Consider the following 20,686-nt stretch of genomic DNA (forward strand, 5'->3'; position numbering starts at 1 on the left):
AAGAAAGAAATGACACTTACCTTACCGTTGAAAATGCAGAAGGCAGCCTTTCCAGTTTTTTTTATCCCTTTTTTATCGTTTGTGTTTTTGTAGCAACTCACACCACCAAGAGGCAATTGTTCAGTAGCTCTCCAAATCCGTTTAATAATTCTACAACCAATTGTGACTGTTCAATTGGTGCACTGCTGTTCTGCACGTAGTTTTAACACTGTTTCAGGAAGTTTTACACAAACTTTGTTTCTTATCTTTTTTTTCTTCAGAACACTCACACACACCACGAAGGTTTCTTGTTTGCACTTTTACAAATCACCTTTTTCAGCACGGTACGACGACACTTTTGCTCTACATAAACCGTAAATTTTCAAAATTTTCACTTTTTCACAACGTTCTTTTCAACACATTTAAATCATCACACACGCACACAATCACTGCAGGAAAACACGTTCACAATTACTGCACTCTAAATCGTGTATCTTGATATTATTTTATTTATTTCATTTCATTTTTTAATTTGCTCCTTTCGAAACAATCACTTGAAAAGCCGACGGGCGCACACACGTTCACACATCCGTCCGGGGGGAAATAGGAAAGCGGCGCGCAACCGATGATATCACTAAATGCGCCCGTTTGTTTTCTCCACACAGCACACACACACACACACGGGCGCGCACACTTACACATACACTAAAGGAAACACTCACGCGCGCGCGCGCGCTCACACAGAGGCTGCGGTGTGCGCCTTTAAATCCACACACACACACACAGGTTTTTTTTTTGTTTGCTGTTTGCTGTCGAATTGCTATATTGGGGGGCGATACGGAGAGAAGAAGAGGATGAGGATGATGATGATGATGAGTGGATTATTTCGCTGAAAGGTGTAATTAAATCATAACCATGCTGTTCTACCCCGTCCACACACAAAGCACGCACACACACACACACACATATTAATCACTCAGTAGTAACGGGAGTTAATATTCACTGCCTACTGTGCGCGCTTGGAAGGACGACAAGGACACACGATCCCGATTTTCCCGCAGCGTGAATTATTATCGGTTTATCGCGCAATATGGCCTCCGGTGTAACAACCTTGTCATCACGTAATTCAATTCATTTACACACAAAAAACACACACTGACTCACTGAACAAACACGCATACACATAATGGACAGCAATCAATCAATTCAAAAAGGATTATTTTACACTGTTCTTCTCAAGTGTTGTTTGTGTGCCTAAATCGCCGATAGATAAACGGTTTAAAAAGATACACTGTTTTGTTTGTGTAATTGTGTGTTTTCTTCCTCTTCAATTACTACCGAAACCTTACAATCACACACATCCCTCTCGTTTGCCATTTATAGAGTTTGCCACAAGAGGTTCACACTGCGCCCGTTGTCCTTTTGGCGCTCAAGCACTTTTGAGCTTTGGTCACCAGCAGAAGAACGCAGAAGTCACACACTATTTCACACGCACACCACAACGAAGGCAACCGCAAAGTAGGGGAAAAATGGGATAACACGAACCAAGTACAAGACAGCGGTGATTTGGGGTTGTAATGCAATTTTGAAGGACGATTTGTGTTGCGTTTGCTAGAAGCAAAGTTGCTATTTCCCATTCGGCGTGACTTTTGCTGTACGATTTGATTGAACATGAGTTTGTTTATTTTAAACACACGTGTAACAATCGGTTTTCGTCGCGTCTCGGACCGTACTGTCTAGTGCAAAAGCTGATTCGGTTTGACCGGAGGATACAAAAACATCTTCATGTATCTTCCACACTCACACACACACACACGCTTGAGACAGGCTCCAGAGACAAGAAGCAAACAATAAAAGATAAAAGCATGTAATGGATGCCCTTGTATCTAATTTAGAATACCCCGAAGCTGTTGAACGATTTTGAGCATCATAAAAACATGAAATAACAGCCAAATCGCTTTCCCATTCATCCGCGTGCTTGCAGTTGAAGGAGCAAAACGGATTGTGATTGATATTTTTACGATCACATGCCGACGATGCCGACCGATTTGTTGAAGAAGCATGGTTTGGAATTTTTGCGGTGAAGAAAGCACGCAGGAAGCACGATTTGGTTTTTATGATTTTTGCGAATGAGTCTAATTTTCGGTTCGGAAACATATCTTGTTGCGTGCTTACTGCGCTTTACATCTAAACACAACCAAAAATCCGATGTCGATGCAGTTGTCCTTTTATCGGTCGGTGGTTATGTGTTTTAAGGTGGAATGTTAGAGTGTTTAGGGGAGTTGAAGGCTAATGTTATTCCCAAAAGCGAAAACCATTCAACACGTTACCTCCTCCGTGCTGCTGGGGGATGAAAAAGAATTAAAAACTTCCCCCTCTATGTTTGGCTCATTATTTTGGAAGCGAATTAGTTCCGATTTAGTTATTCATTTCATTCCAATGCGAGTGCGCCTGGCTACAAAACATTACACAAACATTAACACTCATCCTTTTCATCCCATTTTGCGCTCTCTTTTTCTCTCTCTCTCTCTCTCTCTCTCACTCATAATTTATGGTTTCGGAGTTTTCATTAGTTGCCAAAAAAATGGTATTTAACCACTCCACATACGGTGTTGCGTTGTGTGTAAAGATAATTTATACGACTTTCAAAACGGATGTGGCTCGGCGCGCTCGGCCGAAACTGCATCATTGTGCGGATTCCCATTTTGCCGACGGCATTTCGATCATTCCCTCTGTACAGAAGAGAAACACACACACACAAGAGGGGAAGGGAATTTTTCACATTCAACCCCACTGCTCCGACCGCCGACGGGTGTGAGAAATCACGACCTCAGCGAGACGGGAGCGCACGTGAGGGGGAGGGGGGGGTGAGGTGGAAACATAAATGATGTTCTCCACACCATCGGATTAATCAAAGCTATCGGGTGTTGTAGGGGTAGCAACACACACACAAAAAACACGAGAAAAGAGTAAGAGAGAGAACGAGAACAACGTGAAGCGAGAACGAGAGCGAGAGCAGCGCTACAAAGCAGCCGCGCGAGTGTATGGCATTTTTTTTTTGTTTTAAACATTCCCGCAATGTTTTCCAATAATCTACAGCTTCCGGAGGGTAGTGGCTTTAGCGCTCGCTCGGGTGGGGTTTGTGGAAATGGTTGAACGTCGACACTCTTCACCCCACCTTTGCCTCCTCCTCCCGTGCTTCCTGCGGGGCGCATTCCGGTGCAAAGTGGACATAGGCGAGAGAGAGCGCGAGCGCGCGCGCGCCCGACACGACCGAGTGGAAGAGAAGAAGTTATGAAAAATGGAGTGTGTGCGCAATCAATTGAAATTAATTTACGAGACAAACTGCGAACATGATTGTTTATGCTAATTTAATGATCTCGTACCGTTTTGCCCCGACCCCGTCCAACCCCGCTTTTTAACCCCAAACCCGCTCCTTCTCTCGCTCGATCTCCCTTCCCCAACACACACACACACAAAGCCTCTTCTTTTAACCGAGAAAACCCGAATCAGATTTCCACCACCGAATCCCCCATTTTCCCCTTTGCTGTGTGCTGTGCGGGGCCGGCTGCCCACGGATGGAAAGTGCGCGTGACGGCAACGGTCGGGGCCTGCATGACAACCCTCCGCCACTTGTGTATTTATATGTGTGTGTGGTGCACAGCCGTGAAAGCTTGTCCGTTCCAGTCGAGATGTACATGTGGTTATGCGTGTGTGTGAGCCTGTGTGTGCTTTCGGCTCGTTCATCATTGATCCTTTTTGGCACACGGAAAAAGCTTTTTTTTATGCACGACGACGGTTTGCGAGAGAGAGAGAGAGCGAGCGCGCAAGGACGCAAAAGCGGTGCGTAAAACGTGTGCGTTGTTGTGTATGTGTGTGAGTGTGTGTGCGTGTTGGAAAAGCTTGGCAGCGCTACCTTTACGTGTGCGTTTTTTTTTTGTTTCGTTGGTGTTATCTTACTGGTGTGTATGCATTTGCATGACAGAACACAAAAAGGATCATCATCCGGTGCGCGTCGAGCACGAGTTCATTCCTGAGAACGGAGTGGGAGGAAGCGTGGTGGGGGGGGGGGCTCCTGTTGTCAATGAATAGCATGATGGTACGTGGTAGTAAGGGGGGGGGGGGATGCACAGGACGAGCGATAAATTCATTATACTTTTCCACGAATTCGCTTGACAAAATGGTTTCCCGGCAAAAAAGCGCCATCGTATGGATCTTTCGCGCCGCTCAATGGATAATATGCTAATTATTACACGTCGTTAAACACTAAATTGGCGGTTTCGGTAAAAGCGCTGTTGGATAGGATTTTTTTTTTGCTGTCGTAACACACACACACACACACACACTCATACACGTTTTCAGTACAAAGGGTATAAAAGGCTCGTAAAGGCCATTAAAAATGCACGTGTGCAGCAGCAACGAAGCAAATGAACGAATGGGAGCCGCGACAATACTTGCAACAGTGTGTTGTTGAATTTATTATAACTTTTCTTTGCAAAAAAAAAAGTTGAAAATTTGTATTTACACGCCACGGTACGATTCACTTATGATCACAGACCAATTCGACACGCGGACGATTAATTTAATCTTCATCAAATAAGCACCGCATTTGCCACTTTATTCTTTTCCCAGGACGAGACACAAATTTTGTTTTTTTTTTCATCCACAACAACGCACACACAGCGCATGGGTTTTTTCCGGAGGATTTATTGTGAATGCGTTAAGAAATCAAAGGCATCTCCGTGCCGACAAAAGCCACACAATTAACCACACACACACACACACACACACACAAACACACAAACTGCACACTTTTATCCCAAAGAAGGATCAATTCCCAATGGCAGATGCATTTTAGTAAAAATTAAATGTAATTGCACACACACACATCGATTTTTTGAAACAGTGAAAAAGCCAATGTCCAGCCGCGTCGTGAGCCGTGTTCCCTGCGCCAAAAACCCCGCACAAAACAAACAACAAAGTTGGCCAAACACACATTTGCAAAGATGGCGTGAAGAAAGTGATCATCGAATGCACACGGACGGAAAACGGTGTAGCGCACAAACACACACACACACACACACGCTCCCGGTCGGAGCTAATGCTATTTTTTTCCATTTTCCTACTAAGATTTTACATCATTTGTGGCATCACCAGACACAGAAACTGTCAAAACGAGCACGGAGTTTACATTTCGCACGGAAAACTTGTTCATCCGTCGGCAATTGGAAGAACCACCAAGCAGCAGCAGCAGTTCTGCGCCCTCGACATCATGACCGCTCTATCCACACATACACATATGCACGCACACACTGTGTGGTAGTGGTAGCAGCAGCATCGTGTAGCAGCCGTGTAGTGGTAGTGGTGAGGTGCGTAGAAGCACAACCATGGAGAGCGGCGGCACGGGAGGGAAGCGGGACGGTTCAGCCATGGCGTTGTTTCCTTCCCTTTTGACTGAAGTTTTCTTTGGGCCCGCCGCCGCCCTCCCTTCTGCTTCTTCTTCTTCTACTGGAACATTTTACAACCAATTAACAATTTATCTCAGGTTTTTTCTTCTTCTTCACTCGTTTCGCTTTACGGAGAAGAAATCTTTTTTTTTTTTGAGCACACATACAAGCGCACGCACACACACGCGCGCGCCATGTCTTCTTGTTGTAATGAATTGTTAAACAAATGTGTCTCTCTCTCTCTTTCACCCATCACCATCTTCAAACCAGGGAAAAAGAAATACAATCGACAAAAAAATGACACATTCACACATACACACACACACACACACACACGTTCATTGAAAGGTATTAATTTTCCACGCTAATTGTTGCCATGTACTTTAAGATTAAAATCACAACTGGCAGTGGTCGAGGATAGAAGGTGCGGGCTGGTGGTGGCGGGGTGCTACTAATAAAACACAAAAATGCACATTCACGACACACGAATCCGCTCCCCTCTTTCCTTGCTTCTCTCTACCCCCCCCCTCCCTCCCTCCCTCCCCCCTTCCTCTCACTCTCTCATAACACCAATCCACTTCCGGCGATCATTACTACTTTGTTCCGATTGCTGGAGAAGAGATTAGGATGGAAGCCTCTTCTTCCCCCTCGCAACTTCTTCATTAATCATGCACACATACAAACACAGGCACACGGTTCAGAGCGATGTTACTAAACGTTTCGAAGGGTACACACCACTTGACGCGTTTCTTGAAAGGGAGAAAAGACGTTCGCTTCGAATATTCACGCTCCGTTTTTTTTTTTTTTCACGAAAATCATACACTTTGCTCACACCAAGCACCAAAAAGACGGCGCACGGACGGAGGAGGACGATGCCCAAAATTCTCCGAAACGGCGCGGCGGCTGTAACCCTTCGGGCGCGGGGTTCGTTCACTGGGAAAACACACAAAGAAAACTATGCACACACAGCCATGCCAACCACACAGCACCGAACATCATCATCAGCACCACATTGCCCGTGTTCGTGCTCGGTGTGTACCCGTTGCTACTGTACACCTCCGCGAGACCGGGACACACCACCACCACACACAGTAAAACGCACGGGTAAATTGGAAATTGCTGCAAAATCACCACATTTTCACGCACCAACTGCAAGCGCACCGTGTCGCGCGACCGTTCCCCCATCGATTGGGGGGCAAATAATAGCACCAGCACCTACCGCTCAGCTACTGCGACGACACTTCTGCACGCAACGATACGACGGCGGGTCCGCAAAAGTTAGCCATTTTGAAAAACGCAACGGCTCGGACGACTGTGTGTGCTTGGCGAGACAGTACGGACGACTCGCTCTTCTCGCTGCGGCAACGCATGCTAAGCGAAAAAGTGTACGGGTACGGGTGTGTTGGTGTCGTCGTCGTCGTCGTAGCCGCTGCCGCCGCGGTCGTGCATGCATTGCGGCGTTTGGTGTGCGTGCGATCGCGGCAGAGACGCCGCGGCCGATTGGTACGCACACATTGACGGGGCAGCCGTTTTCTAACGGCCGGTTTACAGGGGCGAGTTGAAGCGTTTAATGTTTCGTTAACTTTTAAAATGTATTTTTAACGAAAGATCAAAATTAACGAAAAAAAATCGACCGTCGCCAGCGCCTTCAAATTGGTACGAATTTTCCTCGCTGGCGACGTCGGTTTTAAGTACTTGTGACGTCAGTTTTAACGTTTGGCGACGGTTTTGCGACGGAAAAAGCCCGCCTGGTGTGCGGATGAGCTTTGAAAAAAGCGCCGGAGTGAGAGAGATATCGATAATAACATCATACATACAGTAGAGCTTTGATTATCCGGGCAGCTCGGGACCGGACGGTTGCCGGTTAATCGATTTGCACAGATAATGGTCCAAGAAATGTCAAACGCATATAAAACATATGAAATTCACTACAGTAAACCCTCTCTTATTTGACACCTCTTCAATTTGAAAAACCTCTCTTATTTGAACATTTTGCAGTCCCTTGATTTCCAGTACATTTTTGTTCCTCTAATTTGGAAAACCTCTGAAATCTGTGTCCCTCTTATTTGTGTATGGTGTTGCCATGGTTATTGAATGATGTATGCTCAAATTGGCAATCGTATGCACAGTTTCCTATAGCAACAGTTTAGGCTGCATACTAAATGTTCTGTCTCTTTCTTGTTTGTATGGACCTTTCATTCACTTTCAACCTCTCTAATTTGAAAACCCCTCTTATTCGACAGTCCCATCGCCTCTCAAATAAGAGAGGGTTCACTGTAGTTTTATTATTAATTCACCTAGAATCAATCGATCAATCGTTAGTAGAATATTATTTTAATCAATAACTGTAGGTTTAACAATTGTTCATGAACAAAAATGAATTTCGAAAATACCCCTAGACACTACAGAGCTGCACAAGAAACTGGTTACCCAATTGACTATCGCTGCAAACTTTCGCCGTACGTATGAACAGCTGTCAGATTTATGCGCACGGTTAAGCCGCCCGCCGGTTAATCCGTCCCCGGATAATCGACGTTCTACTGTATATCTATCGCATTCTGGCCAAAGTTAAATAGCTGAACCAAGGTGTATGGATATTAGGAGAGCAAATTGCCATTTAGGCAGCGGTTTATTTTTTATCATTCACTTATTGAATGAAGTGTTGAAAAAACAAAATATACACCAAACAATGTATTATAAATGCTTAAAATCCAAAGTTAGCGAATGTCAACAAAAAGTAAACTGCTGCTGTGTCATTTCATACACCCGATTACCAAGACCAAGGTAAATAGAAAATGTTCCCAGACAAAAATCAAATTGGTTTGAATTTGGCCGGCAACAAAGTTGCGCTAGCTGTCAAAATCCATACATTTTGCCAGCAACAATGTTGCGCGCAGCAAGATTAGACCAGTGCCTTAATGACTGGGGACTATCAAAAAATAACTGTTATTAGCGTTCTGAACGAAAACCTAATAATCGGTAAACAATTAAACAATTAAACAATACCAAACCAATAAATATATCAAACTTACCCAAACAAGTGATAATTACCGGAGATTTCGATGCCCTCCACATTGCTTGGGGTAAAATAGACTACAAAGGAGAAATAATGATAAATGAAACAGTGAACTCAAAGTGCTTGAGATTAACACATACAATACATACACGTACACGTACACATACAACACATGCACTCCAATAGAAGCAAACAAGGGACAAACATTCATAGACGCAACAGAAATAAAAATCATAAAACTTACTTACTTACTTATCCGGCGCTACAACGCCGCTTTGCGGTCCTGGCCTGCGGAATCGGCTCCGAAATCGGATTCGGTTAAGGAATCGACTCCGGAATCGGAATTGGATCCAAATTCAAAATCGGCTCTCGAATCGGAATTGGCTCCTAAAATAGAATCGGCTTCCAAACGGAGTCAGTTTCGGCATCGCCATAAAAATAGGCGTTTGGGCCCAATAATGCCTAGAATAGGTAACCGCAAAAAATCAAAATTTACTTGTAAATCATTATGGAATCATGGAGATTCCTGCACAGATTACGCTTCTAAAACTCTTTTTTCAATTCAAGAATTAATTCACACTGTGGAGCAAATTCTAATCCTGGAGTCAATTTTGATTCCGTTCCGTACATTTTGACAATTTCCGAGGCAAATTGTGATTCCCAGGTCAAATCCGAATCTGGAGCCGATTCTGATCGCGGAATCGATTCCGGAGCCGAGTCTGGAATCGGCTCCGGAATCGGCTCCGGAGTCAACTCTGGAATCGGTTCCGGGGTCAACTCCGGAATCGGCTACAGAATCGATCCTGGAATCGGAATCGTTTCGATCATCAGAATTGGCTCCGGAATTAATTCCGAACATGGAATCGGAATCGGGTAGGTCCGATTGCGAGCTCCCACCACTAGTTGTTTGATCAGAGGAAGCCAGAAAGGGGGGCTCACTTCCAAGCGAGCAATGTAGGCGAGTAAAGGACGGGTAGAGAAAATGAGCGAGATGCAACGATATTTCAACGTCAAAAACAGTGTGGCCAGATTATTTTGGTAGACTTCGGTACAAGTAGCAAAATTTTATCAGTAGTTTTCGGTTAGAGTTTCAGATTTTGTCGGTAGTTTTCGGTAGGTTTTAACTCGAAACTCAGTTAAGAAGAAGTGTTAAGCGGGAGGGAGAGGGGGGTCACTAATGCGCAAATCTCACGAGAAAATGCATCCTTTATCTAGGATATGGATTAGGATATGGATTAGATTTGGTTCAGCGGTCATACAAATGCAGGCTTTTCTGAAGTGTTGATCTGAAAATTGTACTAGGAATTTTAAGCCTTTTCTTGGGGCTGCAGGCGACCGCTTAGGGTCGCTGTAGTGCTCTATCGGATGCGAATTTATCATACGTGCTGTCGTTAGATTTTCGCTGGATTATTTAGATTGACTAGATTATTAAGCTGAGTTTTAACGTTCAATAATAATTAAAACGATTTTATGTCTTTTCGGTCAGAATTATGAGAAAATCTGTGATTTTCGGTAGGTAAAATGAAAAATCGGTAGTTTAAGGCTAGTCCTCCGTGAATCGGTAGGCGTATGAAAAATCGGTAGGAATGATAAATCGATATTTCTGGTCACTCTGCCCGTTTGACGTTTGACGTTTTTCCGTTCGAGGTTTCTGTCGGGGAAGAAGCCAAGCCAAGTGTGTGCGTGCGTGTGTGTGTGTATGTGCGCGAAAAGGGAAGCCAACAATAAAACCGAACCTTAAAAAGTGTGTAAAAATACGTCCGCCAGCGGTAATCCACGCGCCCGTAAAGCATCGTCCACGCGTTTGTGCAGCACCGAAAGTGTACGTAGCGCGCACCGGTCTAGCACGCGGAAAACCACCCCCCTGGCAGTGACGCAGCCATTGGATACGCCGCAGCACACCAGCAAGCACACGTACGGCGCGCCAGCTTCAACCGAAAACAAACATGGCCGATATGCAGGACGCGGAAATGAACGGCAGCAGCCAGGACGTGCCGGAGAACGGCCAGAACCAGATGGACAGCGAGGATAACATGAGCGGCAACAACGGTGCGTCTGGCGGTAACGGAGGAGGCGGCGGCGGTGGTGGCGGCGGCGGCGGTGGCGGCAGTGACAGTCAGAGCAATGCCCGGGACGACGAGCGGAAGCTGTTCGTCGGCGGGCTGAGCTGGGAAACGACGGAAAAGGACCTGCGGGAACACTTCGGCCAGTACGGCGAGATCGAAAGCATCAACGTGAAGACGGACCCGAACACGGGCCGCTCGCGCGGCTTCGCCTTCATCGTGTACAAAGCGTCCGACTCGATCGACAAGGTGGTGGCGGCCGGCGAGCATGTGCTGAACAACAAGAAGGTCGACCCGAAGCGGGCGAAGGCCCGCCCGGGCAAGATCTTCGTCGGCGGGCTGACGTCCGACATCAGCGACGAGGAGATCAAGACGTTTTTCGGCCAGTTCGGCACGATCGTCGAGGTGGAGCTGCCGTTCGACAAGCAGAAGAACCAGCGCAAGGGCTTCTGCTTCATCACGTACGAGTCGGTGCAGGTGGTGAACGAGCTGCTGAAGACGCCGAAGCAGACGATCGCTGGGAAGGAGGTGGACGTGAAGAAGGCCACCCCGAAGCCGGACGGCCAGATGGGCGGTATGGGCGGCGGTGGCGGCATGGGCATGGGCGGGGGCGGCCGGGGCGGTAACATGCGCGGCGGCATGCCCGGCCGGGGCGGTATGCGCGGACGGGGCGGCCCGAAGGGTGGCTTCGGCGGTGGCGGCGGCGGCTGGGGCGGCCCGGGCGGCTACGGCGGCTACGACAGCTACAGCGGGTACGGTGGCCAGGGCTACGGTGGCGGCGGCTTCGACGGTGGCTTCGGCGGGTACGGCGGGGGCGGTTTCGGGGGTGGTGGAGGCGGCGGCTACATGAACGGCGGCCGCCAGGGTGGCCAGCGGGGCGGCAAGGGCGGCAGCGGTGGGTTCAAGCAGCGCGGCGCCGGCGGTGGCGGTGGCGACCGTCCACCGAGGCACGCACCGTACTAAAGTGAATCAAAATCCATCCCACCGACCTACTCACCCCCCTTCGCCCATCCCATCCCATCCCATCCTTCCAAAACGCCCATCTACTTCTTCCTATTTGTGCTTAGGATTTAGTTCTTTTTTTTTTTCTTTGTACTCTAGATAAATAAACAACAGTCCCCCTGTCTCTTTGTGTAATTATCTGGCCCGATCCTTTCCCGGCCACCAAGCGCAGTAACTGTAGTAATGATCGTCATCCCTCTCCTGCCCTCCAACCCTACTCCGCCCCGCAACCTTCTCCCCTCGCCGACCGTGTCTCGAAAGTCCTTAGTAAGCGAGATTATCTATTGTAGAGTATGAGCAGCAGCAGCAGCAGCACGAGCTAGGCGGGCGCGGCGCAAGGCTCTGAGAGAGAGGCAGCAGATCAGGGATTTTAATTCCACCCCACAACTCACACACACCACACTTACATACACATTTATATAGTGTTTGCATTCTTGTATCATTTCAACAGACAATAAAACAGTAAAATAACGTGGAAAGGAAATTACAAGCGTGTTTTTTCTCGTGGCGTTTCTTTCTTCATTGAAATGTTCTCGCTTTTCTCACATTGCAAGTAACGTTACATATCACTGCTCGTTCGGTTGTTCGTTTTTTGTTTCGTCCTTTATTTATTCGTCCGAGTTTGTTTGTTTTGCCTACGAAATAAAAAATCTACACAATAGTTTAATAATTATAATAATAATAATAATAATATTAATAATAATTACAGTTTAAAAAAGAACAAAGACAGAGTAATAAATGTAATGGACAATGGATGCGAATAGACATAAATTATCTGAACGTGATCACGCGCGAGCGTGGGTGTGTGTGTGTGTGTGTCTGTGTTTGGGTGTTGGTAGGAGGGAAGGAGGTGTATGTGCGGCCTGGTCTGACGCTCGCTTTTATGTATTCTGGGTGTTGTGTTTCTGTGTGTATATATATGTGCATATCCTTTATATTAGATTGCCACCTTTATTTTCTCCCTTAATCTTCTGATCACAACATACACGCAAGAAAAGGGATACAAAATTGCCCATCGATATCTTTCCCTTTAAAGAGCGTTGTCTTATGTGTGTGTGTGTGAGTGTGTGTGCCTTTTAAAAGAACTCAAATACATCGTGTGATACCGATCATGGCCGGCATACCTGGACAGAGAGAATTACAAAAAGAACGTTAGAAAAAAATAATAAAACAGAACGAATCATAAATGCGAGATCAAATAAAAGTTAACAAATAATACATAATATAGACTGTGCTTGAAAATGCTCTCTCTCTCTCCTCTCTGAGACCTCTCTGTTTGCAATAGAAAAAGTGTAGTGCGTGTACAAACAGCACACAACAACGCGCCGAAGACAATTTGTATGTGTCAGTAGGCATAAAACAGGAAAATAAAAAGGGAAAACAAAAAGCTCTCTTACTACTGCTGCTGCTGTTCCGTTCCGTTTGTATATTCGCTTCGATTCTAAACAACCAAACTAACTAACAACACTGTTTCTAGTCGGTACACCTCCCTAAAGCGCTGTAATTTCTTGCATTAGTTTCGCTCGCTAGCGTAGTGTTTTGCTGTTTACTAACCCACGAGTAGGCAAAACATTTAAAGTTTCACGTTAAATTCAATTACCCCCTCACCATGGGCGCTGCTCTGCAAATACTCTACGATGTGTTTCATTGCTGCTTCCCTGCTCACAACACATCATCCCTGTAATGCCTAGGCTCCACCAAAATGGGTCAACGGTGTGATTTTACCTTCACTTTTTATTTCTACTAACGACACAAAAAAAATATCATATATTCAAACAAATTCTTCCTAACATCATCATCATCATCATCATCTTGCCTTCTCGCTCGACCCATCATACACATCCATTCCAAAAAAACGCTAAATAAAGAGGCCACTGCAGCGCTGCGGTTTGCCCGTGTGCCCGCTAGTGCGTGTGTGCCGTAGCAGGGATACCCCTTTCGCGAACGTTGTGCCCTACACCAGAGAATTTGGTCTACTGCGTGTGCGCTTATAGCAAAATTAATAGATAAGCAATGATCTCCTGCGGAGCCGACGGAGCGTATTGTCGCCTACTGGCAAAAAAAACTCGATTTTCTGGCAATGTCTCTCCTCTGTCGTGTTTGTTGCTGAAAACTAACTTAATTCCTTTCCTTTACGTCCGGTAATTAAAAGCGTGTGTGATTGTGTACGCATACAAGAAGAGAGGAGGAGAGATGGATTGTAAAATATAAGATCTCTAAGCAAGATCAATTTGGGATAAACAACAAATAAAAGCATATTCAAAGTTGTACACAGTCGATCGATCGTTTAGATAAAAAGAGGAATTTAAAGAGGAGAGCAATTGGTTGGCAGATAAGGAGGAAGAATGTTGACTCGCGGGTATATCGGACTACAAGCGCGTCTTTCCCTATTTCGATGCCAGCTATCAGCCACGGCAGCTAACATGGCGATATCAGAATATCTTTCCGCCAGCTCTATCTTCCACCAGTCTCTTAGTGGCTTTTTTTTCTACATGGTGCTGTTTCCCCGTAAGCTTGAAATCTTTTGCATCTGTAACAACCACTGTCTTGCGCTCTTTTTGTTGTTGATGTAGTTGCTTTGCTTCCTAACTATCGTTTATCTAACACAGGAGGAAGGGTTCAAGGAAAGCCTATGTGTTTGGGTGTTTTTTTTTTTCTTCGCTAAGCACTAGTTAACAGCCTTGCAGTAATATGCGCAATTCATTCCAATGAAAACAAAAATCAATGTACCTTACGTTACATGTGGGAGGAGGGAAGCGGAAAAGGAAGATGATGTTTTTTTATGAATTATAGGCCAGAAGGGAGAGAGAGAGAGAGAGAGAGAGAGAGAGAGTTAAAGATCAGCATCCAATCAAACTATCACACAACACACACGCACACTCATGCTTGGCTGTGTAGCCCAATTATTCCAGATAATCCGTACGCATTAGCGATCGAGTTCGATCCTTTCAAGTGAGGCTCGCGCATAACAAATAACGCATTCTATACATGTAATTCGGTTCGGTGGACAGAAATGTATGTTTAAAATTGAAGGCATGTAGGATACTGCTTGCTCTAGATCCGTCTTTTCTATCCCACTTTCTCGCTCGCTCTCTCTCTCTCTCCTTCGTGGAGAAACACATTGACTCGTCGATTAACAGGGATTATGATGATGACGATGATGATAGTGTGATGGAAAAGTGTCTGGCTGCACGCACGTTCCACAGGTTCTGTTGCGCATTTCGACACGCTTGCCCGAGTACGCACGCAGACACATTATCTACTCAGCTTGCTGATCACACGAATAAGGGCACCATTTTCATCCTTAAGTCGTTGGTTTTCCGTACGAAGCGCTTCCAGTAGCTGCAGGGGCACGGCGAAAATGGAGGGAGAGAGAGATAGAAAATAATATAAGATTAGTATACACTGGTTAGCGAAATCGGTAATGATTGGCCCAATAAATAATAGACGATAAATAGGAAGAGCAACAAACACACACAACACAACACACTCGATTTTTTCTTTTTATCTTTTTTTTTAATATATAAAAACGGTACACATCGAAAGCGAAGAAACTGTTTAGTATTAGCTGAACGGAATACACTTCAAAGGCGATAGAATTAGAAGTAAAAGGTTAAAGAAAGAAAATGACGACAGCATTACGTTTTGCACAGTACAGTAGAAAGAATGCAAAAACGGTCTAAAGCTTCATAACAACCACTATGTACATATTTAGTTAGGATACAGAGAGAGAGAGAGAGAATGAAAAGAGTTAAAACGAAACATACTAACGACCAAGCGAGAGTGTAGAAGAATCACAATCATGTGTGTGTTTGTGTGTTGTGTGAATAGGTAAATGTGAGTAAATACTCAGTTGGTTTAACAAAGATAAACCCCACAGCAATTAATACCGAAATCGAGAGATAACAAACATCAATATCAAAGGAGCAATACAACAAGTCAACAACAGCAACCATACTAACGAAAACAACAGCATCTATTATGGAGAACAAGATATGTAAACAAGAAATCAACAAGTCTATCGTCTCGACGATAGACAAAAGAAAGGAGCAACGAAACGATTACAAACACATCAAAACAATGGTGATTCTTATGGTGAGCTGACGACGAAGTGCTTATTGAGTGAGCGGATAAATTTGTAAAACACCTAAAAATGCAGGTAACAATACAGAGTTTTAACACTTTTTGTGTCTTTAAAGGTTTAAAGGTGTTAGATAACAATAATATTGACAGGATCAATCTTATACTTTAACCGAGCATGCCCGGGAAAAGGCTAAAAATACAGGAAGCAAATGTCTAGTGAACAAAATCGGTCGATCTATACAGGGTTTTCCGAGAGTTCTCATAGCTGTGGGTCACTTTATTGACTTTTTCTTAAGTGAAATGAACTTAGTGTAACGGGAATTGGAGTGTATAGCACCCTTGTTGGACAAATCCAATAGGAATTTCCAAGGAGCCTGTCCAAAAAGGGTGCCGTAAAGTCCAATTTCCATCATATGAAGTTCACTTCCCATAAGAAATAGCCGAGTAAGTGTCCCACAACTATGAGAACCCCTGGAAACCCTGTAATGTGTTGAAAATGCGGTCGAAGCCGTAATAATGTGAATTTAAATAAAAATAAAATAAAAATAAGTCTAAAACTTTATAACAAAAATACACTTAATTAGATAACCCTGCATTAGTGATAGAAGTATCGTATAGGTAATGAAGATGGCTACAGTAGCTTAGTAGTGAATGCAAATACTATGTACAAAATGCCGGTGTAAGTACAAGTGAGATGTGAAAAGTAGCGTAAATAAAACATTCAACTGTGCTGTAATGGGACCGTAACATGAATCAAATAACACTTTTTACATAGTTTTCGTCTTCGTCTTCACCTTAAAGAAGACCGAGTGTTAGCTTCGAACAGAAACACAATCAACAGTGGTTATGCAAAGGAAGAAAAACATCACGTAAGACAAACCAAATGGGACACAAACACGCAACACATCAGGTGAGATTGGAAAACTGTGAGAGATAAAGGTGTGCATAATGAAAGATGAGCAAAATCCACGACCAAACGAAAGGAAGAGCAATACAAAAAATGGTGCAAAAAGGTGATAAGTACGACAGAGTCTGTGTGGTAGTAGTAAAGAGTGAGTGTGTAGTAGTAAATTGGGGGTACAGCAAACAAAACAACACGGTAACACAACGTTAACAAAAAAGAAAAAAAAAACGACAACATGTTACATGGCGCACACACACGCACAAGAAAGAAGGAAAGAAAAAAAAAACAACACAAGTTTCCGCCTAAAGAGAAAGAGTGAGAGAAAGTGGGAGAGAGGGAAATACCGTCATACCCGGAAAGGATTCCGTTCACACACCACACACACGCACACACACACGCGTCTCTGGGCGGAAGTGGAGTTACGGTAGGATCAGCCCTTTTCAACCCCTCGCGGCCCGGATTCCGCCACAAAACGATGCTCGCCTCTGCCTCTTGTTAACAACAATCACACGAACGGAGAACGGACTCCACAACGGTCGGTGGAGGTAATGTTGCTTTTGTTGGTGGTGATGGTGGTGGTGGTGGCGGTGGTGGTGGTGGGTGGATGGTAGTTGTAGGTGATGAAAGGTTCCTGTTCAGATGGTCTTTGGTGGGTTTGGTAGTAAACCGTGGTAGTAACGGGTGATGTCCTATCACCATACAATCCTACTCGGGCCTAAATACAGAGTTCAAGATCAAGGCGAAGGACGGAGAGAAGACACACACACAACGACCACAACCAGACAGATCAACATGAGGGGAAGAAAAGAGCACGGAACACGATCGCTTAAACCTGCACGTCCCGAAAAGACCCGAGTTTTATGCTTCAGTTTCCAATGTTCATGTATTGCTGCTATATTTAATGCTTACTTTTCATAATACAAAAAAGAAAAAGAACTCGAAAATGTGCCATTTTCGATAACAGTGACATAAATACGTTTCCTATGCCTAATTCGAACGCATAAACTACCGGCTTTTAGTAAGTTTTGGTGAGTATAACTGTGTGATGGTTCTTGTTTTTTTTTTTGGTAACAAAATTTGCTTCATTCGCTATGATTATGTGCCATCATCTCGTGAACGTTGGATGGAAATGAATGAAGTGAATAATTTCATTTTTGGTTGCTTTTTTGGGTTACGAGTTCATATTCCGGTAACATCAGTTTATATATGCGCGCTCGCGCTGGCTCCTAAATTCGCTACCAATTATGCTAGTACTGTATGCAGGACACAGTCGCTCTTTCTTCTGTTTCACAGTCAATGGTTTTGACTTTGAAGCTAATTCTATAATGATTTTGATTATAGTTTCATGTTTGGTGTACGCACACCATACGCGCGGGGGAGTACGAGCTTTGTGACTTCGATGCAAAAGATTCGATGTGATCCGTTACGCAAAGAGCAGCGCGTACGGAACTTTGCTGCGTCTACAAACGCTACCATTTTGGCACGGGTTTGGTTTTCCCACCCCTCTGTTATTTTGTTGGGACCGAAGTCAGCCGTTCAGTGGGCTCAAAGAACAAAATCCCATTTCAAAAAACAAAACAAAAAATCCCTCAGATATATCCAATGGTGCCGCTACTGCTATTGCTTGCTGGCGTGTATTTGGTTCTGTGCCGAGGTGGTCAGCTTCGATACGACGCGCGTTAGGGCACGGTTTTCTGCCCGCAGTCGCTCGTTTTCGGTTTTATACTTTTGTAACAGCTATAGCAGGGACGCGCAATAATGTGGTAGATTTTAATTAAAAATAAGTTAATACAAAACGATGGTAACGTAGTAGTGACGGCGCGCATGTGTGTAGAACGGGCAAGACGAATGTACGAAACGGACGAGTTAAACGGGGTGGGTGGTGGTTGAGAGAATGAGAGAGAAAAGAGAAAAAGAGAGAAAAGAGATAGAGAAAAACAGATTATGAAACAACTGGTTGTTGGACGGTGTGGTGTTAATACACTTCAATCAGCGTTGATGGTGGTTTAATTTGGGTTTTTGTTTTATCTGCTGAAAACGACGAAATATTTCCCTTTTAGTGAGATGTATATTAAATAGCAAACAAGTAGAAAACATCCAATGGAAAAACAAACAACGGACAAACAGAAAACTTTACAAAAAGGACACTTTAACGAAGACGCACAGGGTAGTACACAAGAAGATAACGAGAAACGAGAAACGATACGAGATAAACGGAAGGATATCAAACGAGATGGATGGAGCGTATGCATTTGGTGTGTATGTGTGTGTGTTGGTGTGTACATTTGTTTTTCGGAGCATTTTGCATCCGTAAAAGGCGCGACTGTGGCGCGGTACACTGTAAAGTGTTAATGTAAGTAGCAGCATAGGTGTAGAGGAAATTAAAACAAGGCTGTCTTTGCTGTGACTGAAAATGAAAATGTGACTGTAAAAATGCATTATTTGTTCTGCACAGTAAATTCCAATAAAGAGTTGATTCAGTTGATGTGTTGTTCTGTCCAGCTAAATCACTGCCAAATTGTATTGCCAAATGTTTAACCGTATGTTTGGTTGATTTTTAGAGTTAATTTTGAATTTGAATTACAACAACAGAATTAAACACATTCACAACATCTGAGAGACATCGGAACAACAAATTTACAGACACACGAATTGCAACGATCGTGACACCTGCAATCTGTCCAACGCAGCAAGTTAACGCAAATGCGAATGAAACTTTGATTAGAAAAAGCACGAAAATATAAGAAATTAATCCATCAAACGTTTCCGATTAATTAATGAATGTTAGGCTGAGTGGTGTTAAAGTGCTCGTCGCTGACAAGAGCCGCCCCACGACGATCGACAAACTTAACAGTAATGAGTTAATGTAGTTCAACGAACGGGTATGATAGATGTTGTTGTTTGCATTGTAGTTGCTTGTTGTTACTGTACTGTTGTGGGTTATGTTCGGGGTTTTTTTTTTCTGCTGATTTCATGTTATGGAATGTTGTTTCTCCCCTCGACCTACAGTATGATGAGTGTGTTGTTTGCGTTTGTGTTAGTGTTTTGCTTTTGCAAAAGCGCAAAAGAAACGAGAAGAAATTATAGGGCAAAAAAAAGTCAGGCAAAACTAAATAAAAAGTGTTTTAATAATATAATTATTAGAAAAATAAAAACAAAACTCTTAAGAAGTGTGTGCGCATGTTAGGCTTGAGTAATAAAGAGAAAGGAAAATAAAAGGAACAAAATCAATTGGGACAAACACACACACACATAATGGGAGGAACAAGTTTTACTAAACAAAAAATATGAAAACGATAGGAAAAGAAGAAGAGAAAAAAACGAAAGTAGAACAAAGAATATGCAGAACTAGAAAAGTACAACCAAATAAACAGAAATAGGAAAAAACACAAGACTTGCCACCCGTTTGCAATCTCTGTCAGTTCGGGATTCGGCAAAGAACGAACGAACGAACGAACGCAACGGTACACAAACGAGGGTTCCGTTTCGCGTAACGGAAAGTATAGAAAATAGAAAGTAGAGGGAGGGAAAATCGCGAACAGAAGAAAAAAATAACAATCCATCTCCCTTCACCCCTCAGCGTTACCTTCAACTCTTCCTCCATCTCGGACATCTTCCGCTCCATGGCGCGCCGTTCGCGTTTCTCCAGCTCCGACAGTGAGTTGTTTTTGGTGGTCTAAAAAAACAAAGCAAATTGTTAGTGAATTTTAAAAGCAAAAAAGGAATGCATTAGTGTGATCGCGTGCCCTTACCGCTGTAGTAAATCGATCAAGCGCGGCCTTTAGCGTTACCACCTCCTCATCTTTCTTCCGTAGAGCCATCTTAAGCTTATCGTTATCGGCCCTAAAAAGACAAAAACAAAACAAAAAACATAAGATTTATAATATCTCGGGGTTTACGATTTAAGCATACAAAACATACTTTTCCTGTTCGTAGAGAGCTTTGTAATCGATGCAGTCGCCGCCATTTTCTCGTGTGGAGTCCTGCGGCTGGTTTGCCGTGTCCAGCTCGGAGGCCGTCGAGCCGACGCGCGAGCGACCCCGTTCCGAGCCAGTCTAGCGTTGGAGAAAAGCAGAGAAAAAAAGACAGCGAGATCGAATTAGCATTTAAATAAATAAAAGATTGATATACACAACGCGCGAACATCGTTTAGAATGTCAAATAGAGCAAACTCATCAACGGGAAGTATTGA

The 20,686-nt window shown here is 44.1% G+C and overlaps 3 protein-coding genes across 27 annotated transcripts in view; 1 reads left to right on the forward strand and 2 right to left on the reverse strand.

Moving 5' to 3' along the window:
* LOC120897715 (trithorax group protein osa) overlaps positions 1-6,780 on the reverse strand; it is a 108,183-nt gene extending 101,403 nt beyond the window's left edge. For 4 of the 7 annotated variants that reach the window (XM_040302778.1, XM_040302779.1, XM_040302780.1 and 1 more), the window contains exons 1-2: positions 6,646-6,780; positions 26-799 (exon numbers count right to left, since the gene is read on the reverse strand). The gene's annotated coding sequence lies outside the window, so the exon portion shown is untranslated. Of the gene's footprint in view, positions 1-25; positions 800-5,116; positions 5,249-6,557 lie in introns of those variants that run through there. The other 3 variants (XM_040302771.1, XM_040302772.1, XM_040302775.1) reach the window with 3 other exon arrangements.
* A 3,293-nt stretch (positions 6,781-10,073) lies between these two features.
* LOC120896410 (RNA-binding protein squid-like) lies at positions 10,074-11,991 on the forward strand. Its single transcript, XM_040300509.1, has one exon. The coding sequence runs from the start codon at positions 10,389-10,391 to the stop codon at positions 11,466-11,468; it is 1,080 nt and encodes a 359-aa protein (XP_040156443.1). The 5' UTR covers positions 10,074-10,388; the 3' UTR covers positions 11,469-11,991.
* A 1,163-nt stretch (positions 11,992-13,154) lies between these two features.
* The window catches only part of LOC120896407 (protein phosphatase 1 regulatory subunit 12A), a 74,875-nt gene continuing 67,343 nt past the window's right edge, over positions 13,155-20,686 (reverse strand). For 17 of the 19 annotated variants that reach the window (XM_040300489.1, XM_040300486.1, XM_040300497.1 and 14 more), the window contains 4 exons: positions 20,416-20,549; positions 20,247-20,337; positions 20,081-20,170; positions 17,359-18,231 (listed from right to left, as the gene is read on the reverse strand). In XM_040300489.1, the coding sequence (XP_040156423.1) occupies positions 18,112-18,231; positions 20,081-20,170; positions 20,247-20,337; positions 20,416-20,549 (435 nt within the window). In that variant the 3' untranslated portion in view covers positions 17,359-18,111. Of the gene's footprint in view, positions 14,850-17,358; positions 18,232-20,080; positions 20,171-20,246; positions 20,338-20,415; positions 20,550-20,686 lie in introns of those variants that run through there. The other 2 variants (XM_040300490.1, XM_040300506.1) reach the window with 1 other exon arrangement.

This window comes from Anopheles arabiensis, chromosome 2 (genome assembly GCF_016920715.1).
Source record: "Anopheles arabiensis isolate DONGOLA chromosome 2, AaraD3, whole genome shotgun sequence".
NCBI lineage: Eukaryota > Metazoa > Arthropoda > Insecta > Diptera > Culicidae > Anopheles > Anopheles arabiensis.